Source organism: Asparagus officinalis, chromosome 4, assembly GCF_001876935.1.
Source record: "Asparagus officinalis chromosome 4, Aspof.V1, whole genome shotgun sequence".
Classification (NCBI taxonomy): domain Eukaryota; kingdom Viridiplantae; phylum Streptophyta; class Magnoliopsida; order Asparagales; family Asparagaceae; genus Asparagus; species Asparagus officinalis.
The window spans coordinates 135,890,495-135,909,375 of NC_033797.1; the positions used below are offsets into that span (position 1 = coordinate 135,890,495).

Below are 18,881 nucleotides of genomic sequence, written 5' to 3' on the forward strand. Positions count from 1 at the left end.
GGAGAGAGAGAGAGAGAGAGAGAGAGAGAGAGAGAGAGAGAGAGAGAGAGAGAGATGTATTATGGTCTTTAAATGTTTGAAAGTAAACACGAAAGAGTTTCGATTTCTGATTTCGGGGGCTAAAAGAATTGCGAGTTTGATTTAAGGGGTTTTGGGAGCTTTGAAAAAGTCTAGGATGCGATGCGAATACTTGTGGTTATTTTGAGGGCGGGAAGCAATTTCCCCTTATCTATTAAAAGCTCAGGTTTGAATCTGAATATCTACGTGTTCAATTTTAATAGCGCACAAATACGAATGGTAAACAACGGATGGGGTCCCCACTGTTCAACTTATCGGATAAATCCTCATATTCCGGGATCTGCGATAGATTCACGGGCTACAGAGCTGATCACGGGATACATCTAATAAACAAAAATTGACCTTAAAAAAATAAAAAAAAATAAAAAAATGACGCCAAAGCCATCGCTCCCTCTGATCGACCTCTCCTCCCCCGATCGCGCCTCCACCGCGAAATCAATCCGCGAGGTTTCTCCCTCAAATCCTAATTCTCTTTTCTTGCCATTTATTCGGTAAATTTTTTTTTTTGACAATTTTTATTTTCAAATTTTAGGCATGTTTGGAACACGGGTTCTTCTACCTAATAAACCACGGAATCGAAAAGGAAACCCTAGACCGAGTGTTTGCGGAGAGCAAGAAGTTCTTCTCGCTGCCACTCGACGAGAAGATGAAGCTCGAGCACAGCAAGGATCACACTGGCTACACTCCCATGTGCTCCGAGACCCTCGATCCTTCTACCGAGTTTAAAGGTCCCATTGCTTTTTGATCTGGTGCTGAGTTTTTCATCTATATGTTGATGATTCTTTGTTGCCGGCTCTTTGAATTGCGTGTCGCACGTATATATGTACTAGTTGTTTTAGGCTATGTTTGGTTTGAGGGAAATTGAGAGAAAAGAAAAGGAAAAAGAAAGTGGAAAGAAAGGAAAAGAAAAAGAAAGGAAAATAAAATTCTTTTTGTTGTTTGGTTAGTTAGAAAATTGTAAAGAAAATTGGAAGGAAAATGATAGGAAAAATCATTTCTTTTGCTTGGTTACTCTTTTTTATGAAAATCAAGTAGAAAATAGAAGCCAAGGTACATTACACCACAAATCTTATTTATTGAAATATATGAACTGTATTTTAAGTAATTTAGGATATAATTTTTTTAAAAGTTTTCAAACTTTAGATTTCATAAATACTATCAAACTTGATTTTTCATATAAATACCTCAAAATTGCTTCTAATGATAAAGCTTATATAAATAATAATTTAATATTAAAATTCATAATAATTCATAAAAATTCGTGGTAAAGCTTATATAAATAACAAGTTAATACAAAAATACTAAATAATTCATAAAAATCAGCCATACACATTAAAAAACAAAATTACCGAGCATAATATTGCATCACTAGGTTATTTCTACAACTGAAAAACAATTCAACTTTTTTGCTAGACAAAGTAATTAGACAATCCAATCAAACAAAAATTACATTATTTTCATTGCTTTGACAATAACTACTAAAAACAACCAACAAAATTGTAGTTGCAATAGTTGTACAAGCCCAACATTCAACAAGTACTTTCAGTTCAACTTTGTGTTCCCGACTAGTCCAAGGTCCTAACTAAAAAAGGCAAAACAAAAAGTGAACATCAAGAAATATGCTCAGAATATTTGATTCATTCAAATATTCCTACAAAGCAATAACATCAATATTTCTTCCTGACTTCAATCAAAGGCTTCAGATCTCATCTGCTTCTCTCCCTAAAGGAGAAAAAAGAAAATATTGAGTTACATTCAAATTTAAATGGACATGGAGTCAAAAAAGATTAATCGGTAAGTACCATGAACTAAGAACAAGCTTGTAGAAAATCATATTGCATTGATTCAAAACTAAGACAATGTCAATGAGAATAGCAAATTGATACAATGTATATCCAAGTAGATAAGATGGAGTGAATCATGTAGGATAAGTAACATTGAATGCATGTGGTCTAAACTAATATTGAAACATGAAACATGTATCTTCTAAACTAATATTAAAACATGAAACATGTATCTTCGATTACAAAGCAACGGGTCAACAAGAAGAATTGTGAAGAGCATACTACGTTACAACTGAGGGATGTTGTATCACTTGGTATTGTTCTACTCTTCAAGCTTAGCGTAAAAATTGTTACAATGAAACAGAGCCAATTCCAGAGTTAGGGTATACAGCCAGAGGAAATGATTACAGGCTTCTTCACAAAGCTGAGGATGCAATTGAAGGTCTAAAGGAAAGAGGAGTGAATGTGCAAATGCTTAATATTACTCAAGTAGAACACTCCGCTCTAAACAGCATGACCATGTCTAAAGGAAAGAGGAGTGAATGTGCAAATGCTTAAATACCATCACTACCCCCTTCGCACGACCCCGAACGCCCGCATGGTGACTCAGAGAACAGATATATAAACATTAACACGCACATGTACAGAATATATAGGAAAATAGGGACGAAGACATGTGATAACGTCTTTTTTAAGTGCACATAACAATAACAATCAGTTTAATAGCAACTTCACTGATAAACTGTCACATTTGGATGTATGCATCAAAAGCCATACTAATCAACCGTCTTCCTCCAATATCTCCCTTATGAAATGATTTTCTATACAAGCCTCTACAATATTTTTCACTCATCAATCGTTTTCAAGCAGCATTTCCACCTTCAGCCTGGCAACCAACTAAATACTCCAAATCCATATTTAATAAGAAGGCGACGACCATCCAAGTTCACCCATCGAACCAAAATCACTCACAATCTATTTTGATAAAAGCATGCAAAGGTTAAGGATTAGAAGTAAGTGATATTAACAGAACGTTACAAAATTGTCACACACTGCTTACATTGATTGATTACAGAATTCATACCTATAAATCTATAATAACACACGTTATGAGTTATGAAGATGAAATCCCTGACTGCACATTGCAAATTAGGATTCAAGGACTGATTATAAAATCCTGGCTTCGCCACTGATTATCCAAATTAACAATTAGCAGTAGAACTATAATCTTTCTGCATAAATAAAATTGAACAAACAATCCAAATACAGTTGGTCACATATGAAAGCATTAAAAATGGAATTTTCTCAACCTGGATTCTCTTTCTCTTCTGATTATTTGTATTCCAAGAAGAAGAAGACGGGCCCGATAGCTCAATTATATCGAGATCCTCGTCCAGATAAGACGAGCTCCCAGTAAACAGACGAGGCCTGCATCAAATGGAGGCCGTCAGAAATAACGAAATCAAGAACTAAATTTAAAAAAAAAACCTAATCGATCGTCAATTCTCTCACTTGCTGCTCTGAGCGGCGAGCTTCGCTGCCGGCGACGGCTCCATCAAGATCAGCAAGAAAGCGAGCAGCGAAGATCGGCAATCAGTTGGGTTCTAGGGTTTCAATGAGATTCGGTCGTTGAATTTCTAACGAAAATTGGGGAAATTATTTGGGGAAAATGAGAGAGACTACCTTTGGCGTTGTCGCTTCAAAAGCTCACCCTCGGATCTCAAGTTGACGAGATCCGAAGCTCACCCTCGTATCTCAAGCTGACGAGAGCTCGAATGGAGAAACCCTAGCTTTGTAGCCCTAGATTTGGGAAGAGAGAGAAAGAGAATGAGGGGGGAGAGAGAGATGGGAGATTGATCGGAGTTTTGGAGAGAGAGGGAGGTGAGAGATCGGGAAAGTCGGAGGCATCGATTCCGTCTCTCTCCCTCGTTTTCACCTGGGCAGCGGAGAGAAAGGGGGACAGAAAAGATATGTATGGATTTTTCTTCAGCGAAAATTATTTTCATTTTCTTTTTTGTTTTCTTTCAAACCAAACACTAGAAATTCACTTTCTCTTCTATTTTACTTTTCTTTTCTCTCCCTTTCCCTCAAACCAAACATAGCCTTAAGGTAGGGGTGGAAACGGGTCGAATTTGATCGAACACCTTTAAATTCGAATTTGAATGTGGCTTACTCCGGCGAATTCGAATTCGAATTTGAATTTGTGTCGAAAGGGTAGAAGGTGTTCAAATTCGGTTCGGTATATTGACTTGATATTCGATGAATATTCATGAATATTTGTTAGCACACTTGTCTAAGGCATCTGATTCTTAACCTTGAGGCCAGGTGTTCAAATCTTGCATAATTACGTAATGATTATTATGATACTCTACTAAAATTATTAAATTCATATATCAACAGTAATATTAACATAAAATTGGTATAATTCTATGTTACACGGGTACTTCTATCACGAAGCCGTACCTGTAACTGACACTTACCCGTACCCAAACCTCATGGACACTCCTTGGATATATGCATACATTTATACAGACATTTACTCAATTATATGACATATATTTTGATTTAAAACACTTGTACACTTCATGGACACTAGTTTTTACACACGTGCAATGCACGTGATTTAATACCATGATTAAGTATTTTTGGCAGTTTGTGCTCACTTTTGTCTTTAAACTCTTACATCCCGATTATTTTTTTTATGTTTGTTTAAATGGGATACACCCAATTTAAATTTTCATGTTGATATTTGAATTGAAAAAAACAAATATAATTTAAAAATAATTTGAATTTTCATATTATTTTTGACCGATAGAAACTAAGCTTTATTTGAGAAAGTACAGCGTTGCAAAGTGAAAAATATTAAAATAGTGTTATACAAGAAAGGTGAATATTTAAAACCAATATGTCAAAATGGTTGATTTAAAGTATGTTAAAACGATACAAAAGAGAATATGAAGTTTATTCCTAATCATTGATAGACTTCATAAAAAAATATAAATTAAAGATTAATGCTATCTCTAGTATACTTTTATATGATAAAAACATACACATAAGAATATAAAAGTACTGTAAAAAATTCATGAAATTCCCTTCTAAAGATTCCTAATTTCACTCAAAATAATTAAACTATTCTATAAAATATTCAAAAAATATTGTTTTTTATTTCTTCTATTTTATTTTTTTATTGATTTAAGATCAATCCTTCTTCAAGTTTATCATTTATCATTTCTCGGGCAATTTTAGAGTAGTGTCTTCATCATCTACATCAATTGTGACATAAGGCTAAATTTATATTTTTTATGTCGTTATCTTTCCTGGGCTCGTTAATTTTTTATCATCTCATTTAACTTCACAAAGAAGTCAAATGTACTTATGATGTTCAACACAAACTACTCAAAATAAAGACTTTGATTTTTTTTTCTATTTCAATGAGAATAAATATTAGTTTTATATATATAAAATTCTTTGTGTTCCTAATTTATTACTTAAATAAATTAGAAGCTATCTCTTTATTTTCCTCTAAAATGGATTCTTCTGATATGCATCCAATAAGAATTTCTGTTATTTCAATAATATTACCTTTGCTCTATCCCTGTTATTTTCCATAAAGATCTAAACTAAATACCTGCATTATTCATTACCAATTTCTCTTAGATTATAATATTAATATATAATTTGAAGAATACAGTATGGAACTTATGAATACTTACTAATTTTTCTTATGTCTTCCATGGAGATTTTTTCTTTGATTAGGATAAAGTTATTAAATTATTTTTTAATGTAACTCATTCAGTGCTTCACTAATAGATGTCTTATGTTAATGCCAATTCAAGTGATTCATTGATGTTTTTTAAATTTTAGATTTATTTCCATCACTTTCTCATTTGCAATGGAAATAGCTCAATTCTTTTAAAGTTGTCTCTAAATATTCTAATAGTTTCTCTATATGTAATTCCTTGTATTCTTTTATCCTATAAATATTATTAACGTTAAAGATTAAAGTTTCTAAATTAAAATCAATTAATGCTAAGGTATAATATTATAGTGTTTTATCATTTCTATGGATTTAAACATCTATCAATTAATGTTACGAATGTATTTTGGCTACCCCAACTTATTACTAAAATTATATGAAATTACTTTAATTTATATAGTGATATATATAAATGAAAAATACCAAACAATTACACTTTTCTTTGCCAAGTTTTAAAATTTTAGCCCATTTTTATGGTTTTGAACTTTGAGGGTGTGATTTATAATTTTTAAAACTTTGAAAGAGTTTTTAAAAAAATTTACTTTTACACCTTGTTTGGGAATACTTAGGAGGTGAAGTTAATTCACCTCCATTCACCTTGGTTCACCCCCTAATAGTATAAAAATTGTTACCCCCCAAATTGGGGTGTAACCAAGGGGAAGAGAATTCCCTTCCCTTCCCTTCACTTCACTTCACTCAGTTTCCCTTAACTTCCCTTCACCCCCTGCGAATCCAAACAGGCCCTTAAGTTTGGTAGTTGTAAATTTTATGTTTTCTGTGTTGGTGGTAATTTTTTAAATGTTAGTATATTTCTTGTAACTCTAAAGTTTTGAGGGTGTCTTTTGTAATTATTAAAACTATAGATTAATTTTGAAAATATTAAATTTCAGAGGCTACCAATCGACGAATTTGATGTGTGCTAGTTAAAAATTTAGAGTTTTTTTACGATTTTTAAATTTTGAAGGAGTTTTTTATATTTTTTAAAAATTTGAGGTTAATTTCGGCAAATTTTAATTTTTTTAGGTGTCCAAGGGTAATATCTTGAATTCATCTTATATTATTTATAAATTTTAAAATTTTAGAATTTTAGGATGGATTTTTATAATTTGAACTTTTGAATGTGTTTCTATAAATTTTGAGATATTGAGGGTGTTAATTAAAAAATTTAAATTCTTTAGAGGCTGCTATTAAAATTTTTAATTTTATATTTGTTATTTTAAGTTTTAAAATGTTAAAAATTTTAGGTGTATCATGGTAATCTCTTGAATTCATCAGTGTTGTTTGTAAGTTTTAAAATTTTAGAATTTTAATGTGCTTGTCTGTAATTTAAACTTTTGAGCGTGTTTCTATAATTTTTTAGACATTGAGGTGTTAACTGTAAATTTTAAATTCCTTGCAAACTGATGTTAATTTTTTAATTTTATGTTTTTTATTTTAAGTTTTGAGACATCGGGATGATTTTTATAATTTTGAACTTTTCAGGTTCTTTTCTGCAAGGGTGTGATTTATAATTTTTAAAATTTTGAAAGAGTTTTTAAAAAAATTTACTTTTAAGTTTGGTAGTTTTAAATTCTATGTTTCATGCGTTGGTGGTAATTTTTTAAATGTTAATATATTTCTTGTAACTCTAAAGTTTTGAGGGTGTCTTTTGTAATTATTAAAACTATAGATTAATTTTAAAAATATTAAATTTTAGCGGTCTACCAATCGACGAATTTGATGTGTGCTAGTTAAAAATTTTGGAAATTTAGAGTTTTTTTACGATTTTTAAATTTTGAAGGAGTTTTTTATAATTTTTTAAAATTTTGAGGTTAATTTCGGCAAATTTTAATTTTTTAGGTGTCCAAGGATAATATCTTGAATTCATCTTATATTATTTACAAATTTTAAAATTTTAGAATTTTAGGATGGCTTTTTATAATTTGAACTTTTGAAGGTGTTTCTATAATTTTTGAGATATTGAGGGTGTTAATTAAAAAATTTAAATTCTTCAGAGGTTGCTATTAATTTTTTTTAATTTTATATTTAGTATTTTAAGTTTTAAAATGTCAAAAATTTTAGGTGTATCATAGTAATCTCTTGAATTCATCTGTGTTGTTTGTAAGTTTTAAAATTTTAAAATTTTAATGTGCTTGTCTGTAATTTAAACTTTTGAGGGTGTTTCTATAATTTTTGAGACATTGAGGTGTTAACTGTAAATTTTAAATTCTTTGCAAACTGATGTTAATTTTTTAATTTCATGTTTTTTATTTTAAGTTTTGAGACATCGGGATGATTTTTATAATTTTGAACTTTTCAAGTTCTTTTCTGTAATTTTAGAACTTTTTATGGTTTTTTTGCAATACTTCATGTATTATAATATGTTATCTACGTGTAATTTCTTTATCTTAACAAACTAATAACATTTTTATATTTTACATATTTTATTAATATTAGTTTTTTTAAATTGTTAAGCTAAACATGGTTCACATAGGATTAGGATAAGATATGATTATGATTAGGATAGATTAAGATATAAATGAAATATTCAAAATAGTAAAGGATAATATTGACCATTGAAAATTAGAATTTGATTATAGATAAGGTAGTTTAAACTATAAAGGGGTATATTTGTCTAAAAAAGATTTTCCGAGCCCAGGAAAGATAATAGCATAAAAAATACAAAATTAGCCTGATGTCACAATTGATGTAGATGATGAAGTCAATACTTTAGAATTGCCCGAGAAATGATAAATGATAAACCTGAAGAAGGATTGATCTTAACTCAATAAAAAATAAAATAGAAGAAATAAAAAATAATATTTTTTGAATATTTTATAGAATAGTTTAATTATTTTGAGTGAAAATAGGAATCTTTAGAAGGGAGTTTCATGAATTTTTTTCAGTACTTTTATACTCTTATGTGGATGTTTTTATCATATAAAACTATACTAAAGTTAGCATTAATCTTTAATTTATATTTTTTATGAAGTCTATCAAATGATTAGGAATAAACTTCGTATTCTCTTTTGCATCGTTTTAACATACTTTAAATCAATCATTTTGCCATATTGATTTTAAATATTCACCTTCCTTGTATAACACTATTTTAATATTTTTTACTTTGCAATACTATACTTTCTCAAATAAAGCTTAGTTTCATATCGGTCAAAAATAATATAAAAATTTAAATTATTTTTAAATTATATTTGTTTTTTGTCAATTCAAATATCAACATGAAAATTTAAATTGGATGTATCCCATTTAAACAAACATAAAAAATAATTAGGATGTAAGAGTTTAAAGAAAAAATAAGCACAAACTGCCAAAAATACTTAATCATGATATTAAATCACGTGTATTGAGGGTGTTTCTATAATTTTTTAGACATTGAGGTGTTAACTGTAAATTTTAAATTCTTTGCAAACTGATGTTAATTTTTTAATTTCATGTTTTTATTTTAAGTTTTGAGACATCGGGATGATTTTTATAATTTTGAACTTTTCAGGTTCTTTTCTGCATTTTTAAAACTTATTATGGTTTTTTTTGCTATACTTCATGTATTATAATATGTTATCTACGTGTAATTTCTTTATCTTAACAAACTAATAACATTTTTATATTTTATATATTTTATTAATATTAGTTTTTTTAAATTGTTAAGCTAAACATGGTTCACATAGGATTAGGATAAGATCTGATTATGATTGGGATAGATTAAGATATAAATGAAATATTCAAAATAGTGAAGGGTAATATTGACCATTGAAAATTAGAATTTGATTATAGATAAGGTAGTTTAAACTATAAAGGGGTATATTTGTCTAAAAAAGATTTTTCGAACTCGTGCTTTTAAAGGGAGTATATATCCCACACTTCCTGTCCATTTCTTGAAACTCGTTAGACATAGGTCTGGTTGTTTAAGATCATATACAAGTTAAAAACTATGATTTAAAAGAGTGGTTTGAGTGTCTAGTTAAAAACGAGCATTTTCCAATCTATAACAATCAACATAATAAAAGAAACTTAAAAATATGATAGGAATTTAAATTTAAATAGCACATAATTGAAAAAATAATAATGATCTTATGTAAATTATTAATCTCGATATGTAAATGTAGTCGTGTCCCGTGTTAGATCCTAGAGGGGGGAGGGGTGATTAGGATCTTATGCTAATCTAATCCGATTTTATGCCAATTAAAACTTATTAATAATTTATTCTTACAAGATAGATATACAATATATTATGAGCAAGAATATGCAAAATGAACAAAGAGATATATCCTAGCAAAGAGGTATATGATGAAATATATACAATGATATATAAATTAACTCAATGATAAATAATCTAAACTAAGGATACAATTGTGATAGGGCAACATATCAATGCAAACACACAATATGAGTACGAAGTTCGGACCTTCCGTCCTACGTCTCCGCTCCCCACTCCCGGGAAAAAATCCACTATCACAACCGGGTTTTCTACGCTCACACGAATAACGTTTACACCACACAATATGATTTTCTAGCTAACCGAAAACTTTACAATCTCACACTCTTGTAATCCTACTTTACACCCTCTAAAGTGTTGGTCTTTAGTCCGTGTCTCCCTCAAGTGTTAGGAATTACAACCTCTCTCTAGGCATTACCATCTATTGCACTCCTCTTGGGATGACCCCATCTCTCATCACACACTCCTCTCGATGTACAAGTGTATTACAAAGTGATCTACACAATTAAGGCTCACAAATACAAATTTGTTCTCTACAATAGATAAGAACTCAATTAAGCTCACTCTTAATTGTTACAACTCCCCACAACCCAATTATACAATGTTTGCAAATACAATAAGCTCAATGGTTGTGTGTGTAAACAATGAGAAACAAAATCAAACTCAATTAAAGTCTAGCAGATATAAATATGACAATGTAAATGTAAATATAAACAAACTAGATAATTGAGTTAAGAAAACTTCTCTAGAACAAGAGAGATGGAGATGTGAAGTGAAAAGCTCAAACCAAAGATGATCTCCTCTCTAGAACAAGAGAGATGGAGATGTGAAGTGAAAAGCTCAAACCAAAGATGATCTCCTCTTCTTGTGAAACAATCTTCACAAACCAAACTTGAAATAAGTGAAAAGCTCAAACCAAAGATGATCTCCTCTTCTTGTGAAACAATCTTCACAAACCAAACTTGAAATAAAACTAAACGAGACTTAAACCCTTGTTAAACTTCTTAAAACATTCTCTTATCAGTATTTAGAACTGAGGATATATGATGGTATTTATAGGAACCCCAAAGCCAAGAGAAGACAAGGTAAAAAGATCAAAAATCCAAAAATAGTACAGTCTGGAAATATAGCCGTTACAATGTTATGAGTCGACTCGGTACTGTTCATGAGTCGACTCATAAGTAGCCGTTATAGGCTAAAAACCAACTTATGGATCGATTCATAAAATTCATGAGTCGACTCATCATTCATGGGTTGACTCATGAAGTCATGGGTCGACTCAGCAGAAACAAAACATACCTTCCAGCACAGTTTATGAGTCGACTTATTACAGACATGAGTCGACTCAACCTGATTGGTCGACTCATGATGTTTATGAGTCGACTCGTCAGAAAAAAATATAAACTGCACAACAGTTTATGAGTCGACTTAACACTGTTCATGAGTCGACTCAAGACATGCACACTGTCTGTTTTAAACAAAAGTTTGATTTTCAAACCTCTTTTAAAAATAGCAAATAAAATCAGAAAAATATAAAATTTTAAGAAATAATTATAGACATGATAATAAACATGCTACAAAAACTGGTTTTTAAAAAGGACATTCCAAATGAAAAATATCATCATTTTGCAAAGTAGTACAAAACATAAAAATGTAAACACATGAGTTTTGATATTTTAGCTTAACCATGTTTTGAAACATTACAAAATAATTTTGTAGACTTAAGAAAATATGTATATGATTATTGTTAAGTCCAAAAACTGAGAATACAATATTTTCACAAATACAATAGAATATGAAACATATGAGTATGTATATGAATATATATTTGTTTTATATCTATGAAATCAAACCAAACCAACTTATCCCATAAAAACAAACATGTATGTATATAAATATTTATTTATATGTTTGTAAAAACTTTGTTTGTGGATAAACCAAAAGCCAAAATGTGTATATATATAACTATATATATATATACATAGAAACCCATAAAATGTGTGTGTATATGATATTGAGCTTACAGTACTTAACACACATAATATAAACTCCTAAACTAAATATGCCCAAGCTATGATCTTGATCTTTAATAAGCTCTTCTTGGTAAACTTACGGATGAAGCTTGAACTTGGATCTTTAACTTGAATTGCAAGGCTTCACTCCACGAATCCGCCAACCTCCATTGGATATGATCGTTGTGACGCAATTCCATCCATCCTCCAATATGTTGTTTGTCTATAATAAATAGAAAACCACAAACACTAGACAAACAACATTAGTCGTAAATTGTTTGTTAAATATCATCAAAATAAGAAGGCCAACATCCCGTACCCTATATGTCACAAATTTGTCGTGTCCCGTACCTGCACCTGCACCATCACTATTTTAAATATCGGTCGATGAATCGATATTATCTACGATGTATCGATTTTGGGGCCTTCTGCTATGATAAGTTCGATTCTATATTAGTTATCGTTTTTGGATGTTTATCGCCGATAATACGACGATAAAGTGAGTTATCGGCCGATATTGTTGGCCCCAAAATCAGAATTATCCTGCTTTGGTTTTAATTTTGATTTCGGGCAACATGCACCTATTCAATGCATTTTAAACCTGATCCGACCTGAGTTTTCTACCATTGGTTAGTGATCCTAAACATACTTATTTACATTTTGGTATGTTTATATTTCATTAAGTTGGTTAGATTACATTTTAAAGTATTATATTATGTATATCACCATCTGGTAATGTCACTTTGATAAATACTACTTATCCTCGATACATCCCCGATATCCTAATATGGATTTCGACCATCCTATAAGTGCCTAGTAACCCATACTTAAAACCTTGCGCACCGGTACCCGTACCCATTTTCATGCAACTTAGGTATAATGTAATAATGTAGAAACAGGAAAACAACTCATTATATATTTTAGATCTAAATGTATTCATTTTCTGTCAAACTTTTTTAGCAACTTAAGAATGTAATCTAAGCTAAAATTTGCATAAGAATTTATTTCTGATAGATATTTTGTTATGATATATGCCGATATGGTGAATATCTCTTACACTTTAAAAGATAAATATTCTATGATAAATTAATTTAGAGGAATAAAATGTAAAACATAAAGGAATATTGAATAATCAGCCGAATTGAATAGATCTTTGGTTAAATTCTATACGTTTAAGCCGAATATTAAACAATATTCGTTTACAATTAAATAAACTATCGAGTCGAATATGACCGAATATCTGGACGGATAATAACGGAACAATTAATTTTCATTTCCACCCCTATTTTAAGGCTTTAATATCAGAAGGGTCCCTTAACTTTGGACATTTCGCATAAAACCTCCCATACATTTCAGAAAACTCCACTTAAGTTTAGAGATTATTAGAAAACACCCTGTAACTTTAAGGTTTAATAAACTTCTGCTAAACAGCATTAATCAGAAATTTTCATATGGGTGTGTAAAATTCTTGGGGGAGTGCTTTTTCCAAGACAAAATTGCGGTTCATACTTTTAGGGGAATTTTCTGATAAAATCTTAGTTAAACGAGTTTTCTGATGACCCCTAAACTTAAGTTTTTTTTGTGTGGATATTTTGAAAGTTATGAGAGTTTTTCTGATATTAATCATCCAAAGTTAAGGCAGGTTTTCTGACATTAAGCTTATTTTTAAGGGGATTTCTTGTATATTTGCCCATGAATTGATGTTGAGAGAGATGAGGGATTGTGTTCACTCTACATTTCGGCTGCACTGAAATAAGGGTTAACTGAGGGTTACTGTAATAACATTTTCTGTCAGATATTATATGGTTTAATATTTGTACTAATCATTTCCCACTAGAGTAGTTTGTAGGGGTGCATTCGGTCTGGATACGGCTCGGATATGATGCTTATCATATCCATATCCGCTTATCCATCTCGGATACGGATACAGATATACCTCGGTAAAGAAAATTCATATCCATATCTGTTAAAATCGGATACGGTTACGGATATAGATGCGAATATTCATGCAGATACAAAACGGATATGAGAAAACTAGATAGTATTGAGAAAAATATAGTTCATATGATACAAAAGAGTTCGTTAGTATGTTCATTATAACTAAAAAGCAAAGATTAGACATCTTAGTCATCAAAATTAACCACAAATCTATAATCTAAGAATCGATACTATCGTAAGAGTATGACTAATATGTATTCAGTTATTTTAGATACTGACACAGACATTTCACTACAAAACCATATCTATCCTATTGGTTATAGAGTTGAGTAACTATATCCGTATCCTAACAGATACGGTTACAGATATTTACTCGGATACGAATACGGTTTAGCACCCCTAGTAGTTTGCTATTCAACACACATGCCTTGGTCTTCGCCCTTGGTTATCCCTTTAGCATTTGACTGGTTTTTCCTCGTGGAACGCATGGTTGAAATATTATTTGAAGTCTGGATACTGTGAACAGTATGACAGATGATTTGAAACAAATCACTCACAAAATAATACCTATGTTGCAATTTTCCCTGTTTGCATAGGGGTTTTCTCAAGTGTGAGTTCTTTTCAAGAAGAGGAAGAGGAAGAGGAAGAATCAATCTAAATGAAGGGAACCCAGAGTATTTCACACAAAATCTTGGTCTAAAAAGCCCAAAAATAGGAAAACATTACAAACAGCAAATAAATATGAATAAATGAAACAAAATATACATAATTGAAATAAGCCATAAACATATCGAAGGAATGAGATAGGTATTTAGCAAATCTGCTTAAGATTAAAAACAGTACGAGTTTCACAGGGATGTTTTTGAGGTCACTAAAGGAATTTAGGTAAGCTATAGTTTAGGTTGCGGAAGCCTGTGTAGTTCTATTTGTAATTTATTTTGCGTTGTCAATTTGGGCATTTGGGCTAGTTAACTTTGTCATGAAACCAGTGTGGAAATAAGCTGAACATAATAATGGTTACAAATGAGTATAATTGTTAAAGAGATCTTTTTGCTAGGAAGAACTTCCATCTATTTGAAGGTAAAGATGATGTTTTCCTAATGCAAAGGAGAAACTTACACTAATTAAGTGTAGTGGTATACTATATTGGTGGTATGTTGGTATCTAATATGTTTGGAATATTTGGACTATAAACTATAAGAAGATCAGGCTCTTCATAAGGGTTCATTTTGGTAGCGAGTGTAGGTGGTTGATCATTGTCACTAAAGAAAATCATGAATCTAAAATGCTGTTTGGAAAATGTCTAAGTTGTTTTGATATATATACTTATATTAAAAGATTTCTGTTAAAATTTGTTCTTAAAGAAACATTAATTATTTATGGTGTGTTGGCTAAGTTCTTTGTAAAGCTCACTAAGGCATTCCTTATCTCCCATCATCCAGAGTCTTCATGTTACCCCATTCATACCAAAGAAGGGAACTGTTTTTTTTCCTTTAAAAAGTGTCCATGTTTTTGGGTTTTAGTTATTCTTTGTAGCTTTAATCCTTCTTCCAAAAATAAAGGTTTCATTTCTTTAATTTTTCTTTAATGTTGAATTTACTTCATATTTGATGATAGTTCATTGTGCTAGTTCTTGGAGATTGCGTGTCACACATATTTAATACTTTTTTATTCCTTTCTCCTCTGTATTTTATTACGTGCTCTGTGAAATTGGGTCCTGGAGTTGTAGTTGAGGGAGACGAGGGCTTGGTGTTTAAGGCACATCCTTAGTTGTCTTACTATATCGATGAGTTCGATATCAACAATTTAATGCGCTATTTGTCTTACTGAATCTCTTGCTCTAGTTGTCTTACTAAATCTCTTTTGACACCTCAAGAGCTTGCCTTGCTGCCTTTGGCACTCGCTTAAGACATGTGCGACAAGGCATGAAAGGTGTCTGCCTTTGTTTTGAAATGTAGTTTGTTTTTGTTTTTAAATTTTCTTCTTTTCTCTTTGCTGATTTTTTTTTCTTTTTTCTCTTGTTGTAGTGTACCTTATTACCTATATCATTTTGAGGACATGCCACAATTTGAACCTTAAAAGTTTAAAGTTTGCTGATTAATTGTCTATGTTACTACTTACTAGTTAGTAATTACTATTCAATAATTCTTACTACTTTATTTAGCTGGTTTATGACTTGTTAAATATCATAATTTGTGACTTGTAAAATTCGGCTGTGATTAATTTGTGCTGTTGTGATTTATGTATAATTACATGTTATTTGTAAAGTTTTCATGAAATTTTAATTTTTATAGCGTTGGTTCACTTGCGTTTGGCATCTCTTGCCTCAGACAACATTGGACGTCATCGTATTCACCTCGCCTTTCACTTTTAAAAAATTGGTTGTTATCATTGTTGATCACCTAGAATAATGACCTTTGAATCTCAGATTTAATAATGATTGAAGTTATGAAGCAGTTTAGTATTCCTTATTGACAAATTTAAAGGAGCTGTGCTATTTAAGACACAATGTAAAAGAATGCTAGCAGCTAGTAGACTAATACTTCTTGGCTGTGTCATTTTTTTACAGGGCTTTACATGAGATATTTTATTCTTAAGAATCATTATCTTATATTTTGAAGGATAAGTTTGGTATTGAACATATGTGCCTTACTCCTTTCCCTTGCTATACAAGATTGCCTTACCAGTTATTGTCATATTCCCTTTCCCTAGAGTTTGCACAAAGGTTGTACTAGGACCTCTTCTAGACACGGGTATTTAAGCAGCAGGAAGCACCTATTTGGTCTCTTTTATTGACTACTGACCATTGAGTCATAATAGTCTTGTACAATACCAGTTGATGGGATACAAGCCCTCTTCTATGACTTAGATATCACTAGGATGCCTTGTAAAAGTTTTTTAATGTCTTCTAGGTGTTTCATAGAGATATTTTTGAGGTCACTAAAGGCATTTAGGGAGCTATAGTTAGATAGCAGAAAGCTTGTGTACTTCTATTTATAACTATTTTGAGTTGTAGATTAGCACCAGTTAATTTTGTCATAATATCAGTGTTTAATGAAGGTTAAATATATGGTTATAACGAGTAGAAGTTTTAAAAATATATTTTAGCTATGAATACTTTCCATCTATGTGAAGTTAAAGACGAAGATTTCCTTGTAGCTTACAGTAAGACAGTGTACTAACATACTCTATTGGTGATGCCTAATGTGCTTTGGATCTTTGGTCTACAAATTATAGTTTATAAGAGCTAGGAAAAGCAGGCACCTCATTAGGGTTCATTTTGGCAGCGAATGTATATGGTTGACCATTTTCACCAAAGAAAATCATGAAACTAAAATGCCATTTCGAAAAGGTATACTATTTTGATATAATCTTATATTGAAATATGTCTTTTGAAAACTTTTATTCTTAAAGAAAACTTTTACGGTGCATAGCATATGACTAAGTTCTTTGTCAGCACACCATGTAATTCCTTAACTCATATTATCGGGAATATTCATGTTACCCCCTTAAAACCTATGTTTCGTGGATACGGGTGTGGGTGTAGATACAGGACACTGCAAAATTGTAAAAATTAGGACATGGAGACACGGCGATATACATACATATTGAAATTAATTGATATTGTTTTTTGTTCACATGTTATGAGAACTAAAATCCGTATTCCATTTTTATGTTTCTTTTATCGAGTAGACTATAAATTGAAGAACCACTCATTTTTTAACTAGATACCCAAACGACCCTTTAAAACCATACTTATAAACCATGTATGTGCTAAATCAAACTTGTCCCGAGTTCAAAAAGTGGCATAAATTTGAGGTAAAGTGTAAAATATACGTTCAAGAAGTGTATCGTGAGTTTTTAAAGCTAAAAATGTGTTATATAATCGAGTACATGTCTATATAAATGTATGTATATATTCAAGAAGTGCCTAAGGAGTGTTCAACATGGACACGGATACGGGAAGTGTCGGAAACAGATTTAGGAGCCTAGATGAAGTGTCCGGATAACCTAGCTTAAAAGTAAAGAAGAAAAAAAATTTCCTTTTAAAAAGTATCTATACTTTCTAGTTTTAATTCTTCTTTGTAGGTTTCTAGTTTTAATAATCCAAACCCCCCCCCCCCAAAATAAATAAATAAATAAACAAAAGACAGATTAAAATTAAAAAAAATTTCTTTGTAGGTTTGATTTCTTACATTTCCTTTCTGGAGACTGTAAATTATGATGAACCTGCATTGTTTCCACCTCTTGCTTGGTAAACAGAAAGGAGGCTAATCTGATCAGGTTTTGTTTGATTGGAATAGGGGATTTGAAGGAGGGCTTTTACATTGGTCCTATTGCCAGTAGCAACTCATCAGTTGATATAAACCAATGGCCTTCAGAAGGTATCATTTCTTTATCTTATTTGTATGAAACGCCAACTCTATTTTGTAGCGGATTTGGTTTTCATTTTGGGGAGCTGTCATCTCAAGCACAAACTCAACCGTTGAATCTGTCTTTTGTTTTTCCTTTACCTTTTGAGCCTAAGTTCGATGCTTTTTCATGTATCTGAATGATGCTTGCTATGAAATTGTAGAGAAATTGCCATGTTGGAGAGCCACAATGGAAATGTACCATGGAAAAGCCCTGTAAGTTTTCATCTAGTTTCCTCAAAAACTCTGCAAGTTTCTCCTTAAGTTGTTATCTTGTTTCTATCAACACTCCGAGTCTTGCAGAGCTGGTGCCATTATGTGAAATTACAACTTTTCTTCCTGTCTTGCAGAGCTGGTGCCGTTTTGTGAAATTGCAACTTTCTTGATCCATTGTCTTCATTACATAAAATTGGCATTCTGACTCCTATTTGGGAATACTCAGTGATGGTTGTTGACTTGTTTCTTATGATTATGCCATTAAGTGATGGTTGTTGACTTGTTTCTTATGATTATGCCATTAAGTGATGGTTGTTGACTTGTTTCTTATGATTATGCCATTAAGTGATGGTTGTTGACTTGTTTCTTATGATTATGCCATTAAGTGATGGTTGTTGACTTGTTTCTTATGATTATGCCATTAAACTTTGGTACCTAATGACAGATCCTTGCAAAAGGGGCAAATTTAATAGT

The 18,881-nt window shown here is 31.2% G+C and overlaps 1 protein-coding gene and 1 long non-coding RNA gene across 3 annotated transcripts in view; one reads left to right on the forward strand and one right to left on the reverse strand.

Annotated features, from left to right (window-relative positions):
- LOC109839472 (2-oxoglutarate-Fe(II) type oxidoreductase) overlaps nucleotides 368-18,881 on the forward strand; it is a 48,833-nt gene continuing 30,319 nt past the window's right edge. The window contains exons 1-4 of the mRNA XM_020407910.1: nucleotides 368-525; nucleotides 611-806; nucleotides 18,084-18,164; nucleotides 18,356-18,407. Coding sequence (XP_020263499.1) covers nucleotides 448-525; nucleotides 611-806; nucleotides 18,084-18,164; nucleotides 18,356-18,407 — 407 coding nt within the window. The 5' untranslated portion in view covers nucleotides 368-447. The remainder of the gene's footprint in view (nucleotides 526-610; nucleotides 807-18,083; nucleotides 18,165-18,355; nucleotides 18,408-18,881) is intronic.
- LOC109839473 lies at nucleotides 2,524-3,965 on the reverse strand. 2 transcript variants are annotated; one of them, XR_002246643.1, is made up of 4 exons: nucleotides 3,546-3,965; nucleotides 3,375-3,466; nucleotides 2,947-3,290; nucleotides 2,524-2,837 (listed from the first exon to the last, which is right to left on the reverse strand). It is a non-coding gene; the product is annotated as an uncharacterized LOC109839473 (long non-coding RNA). The 2 variants fall into 2 exon arrangements; XR_002246642.1 differs by having other exon boundaries at nucleotides 2,524-3,290; nucleotides 3,546-3,946.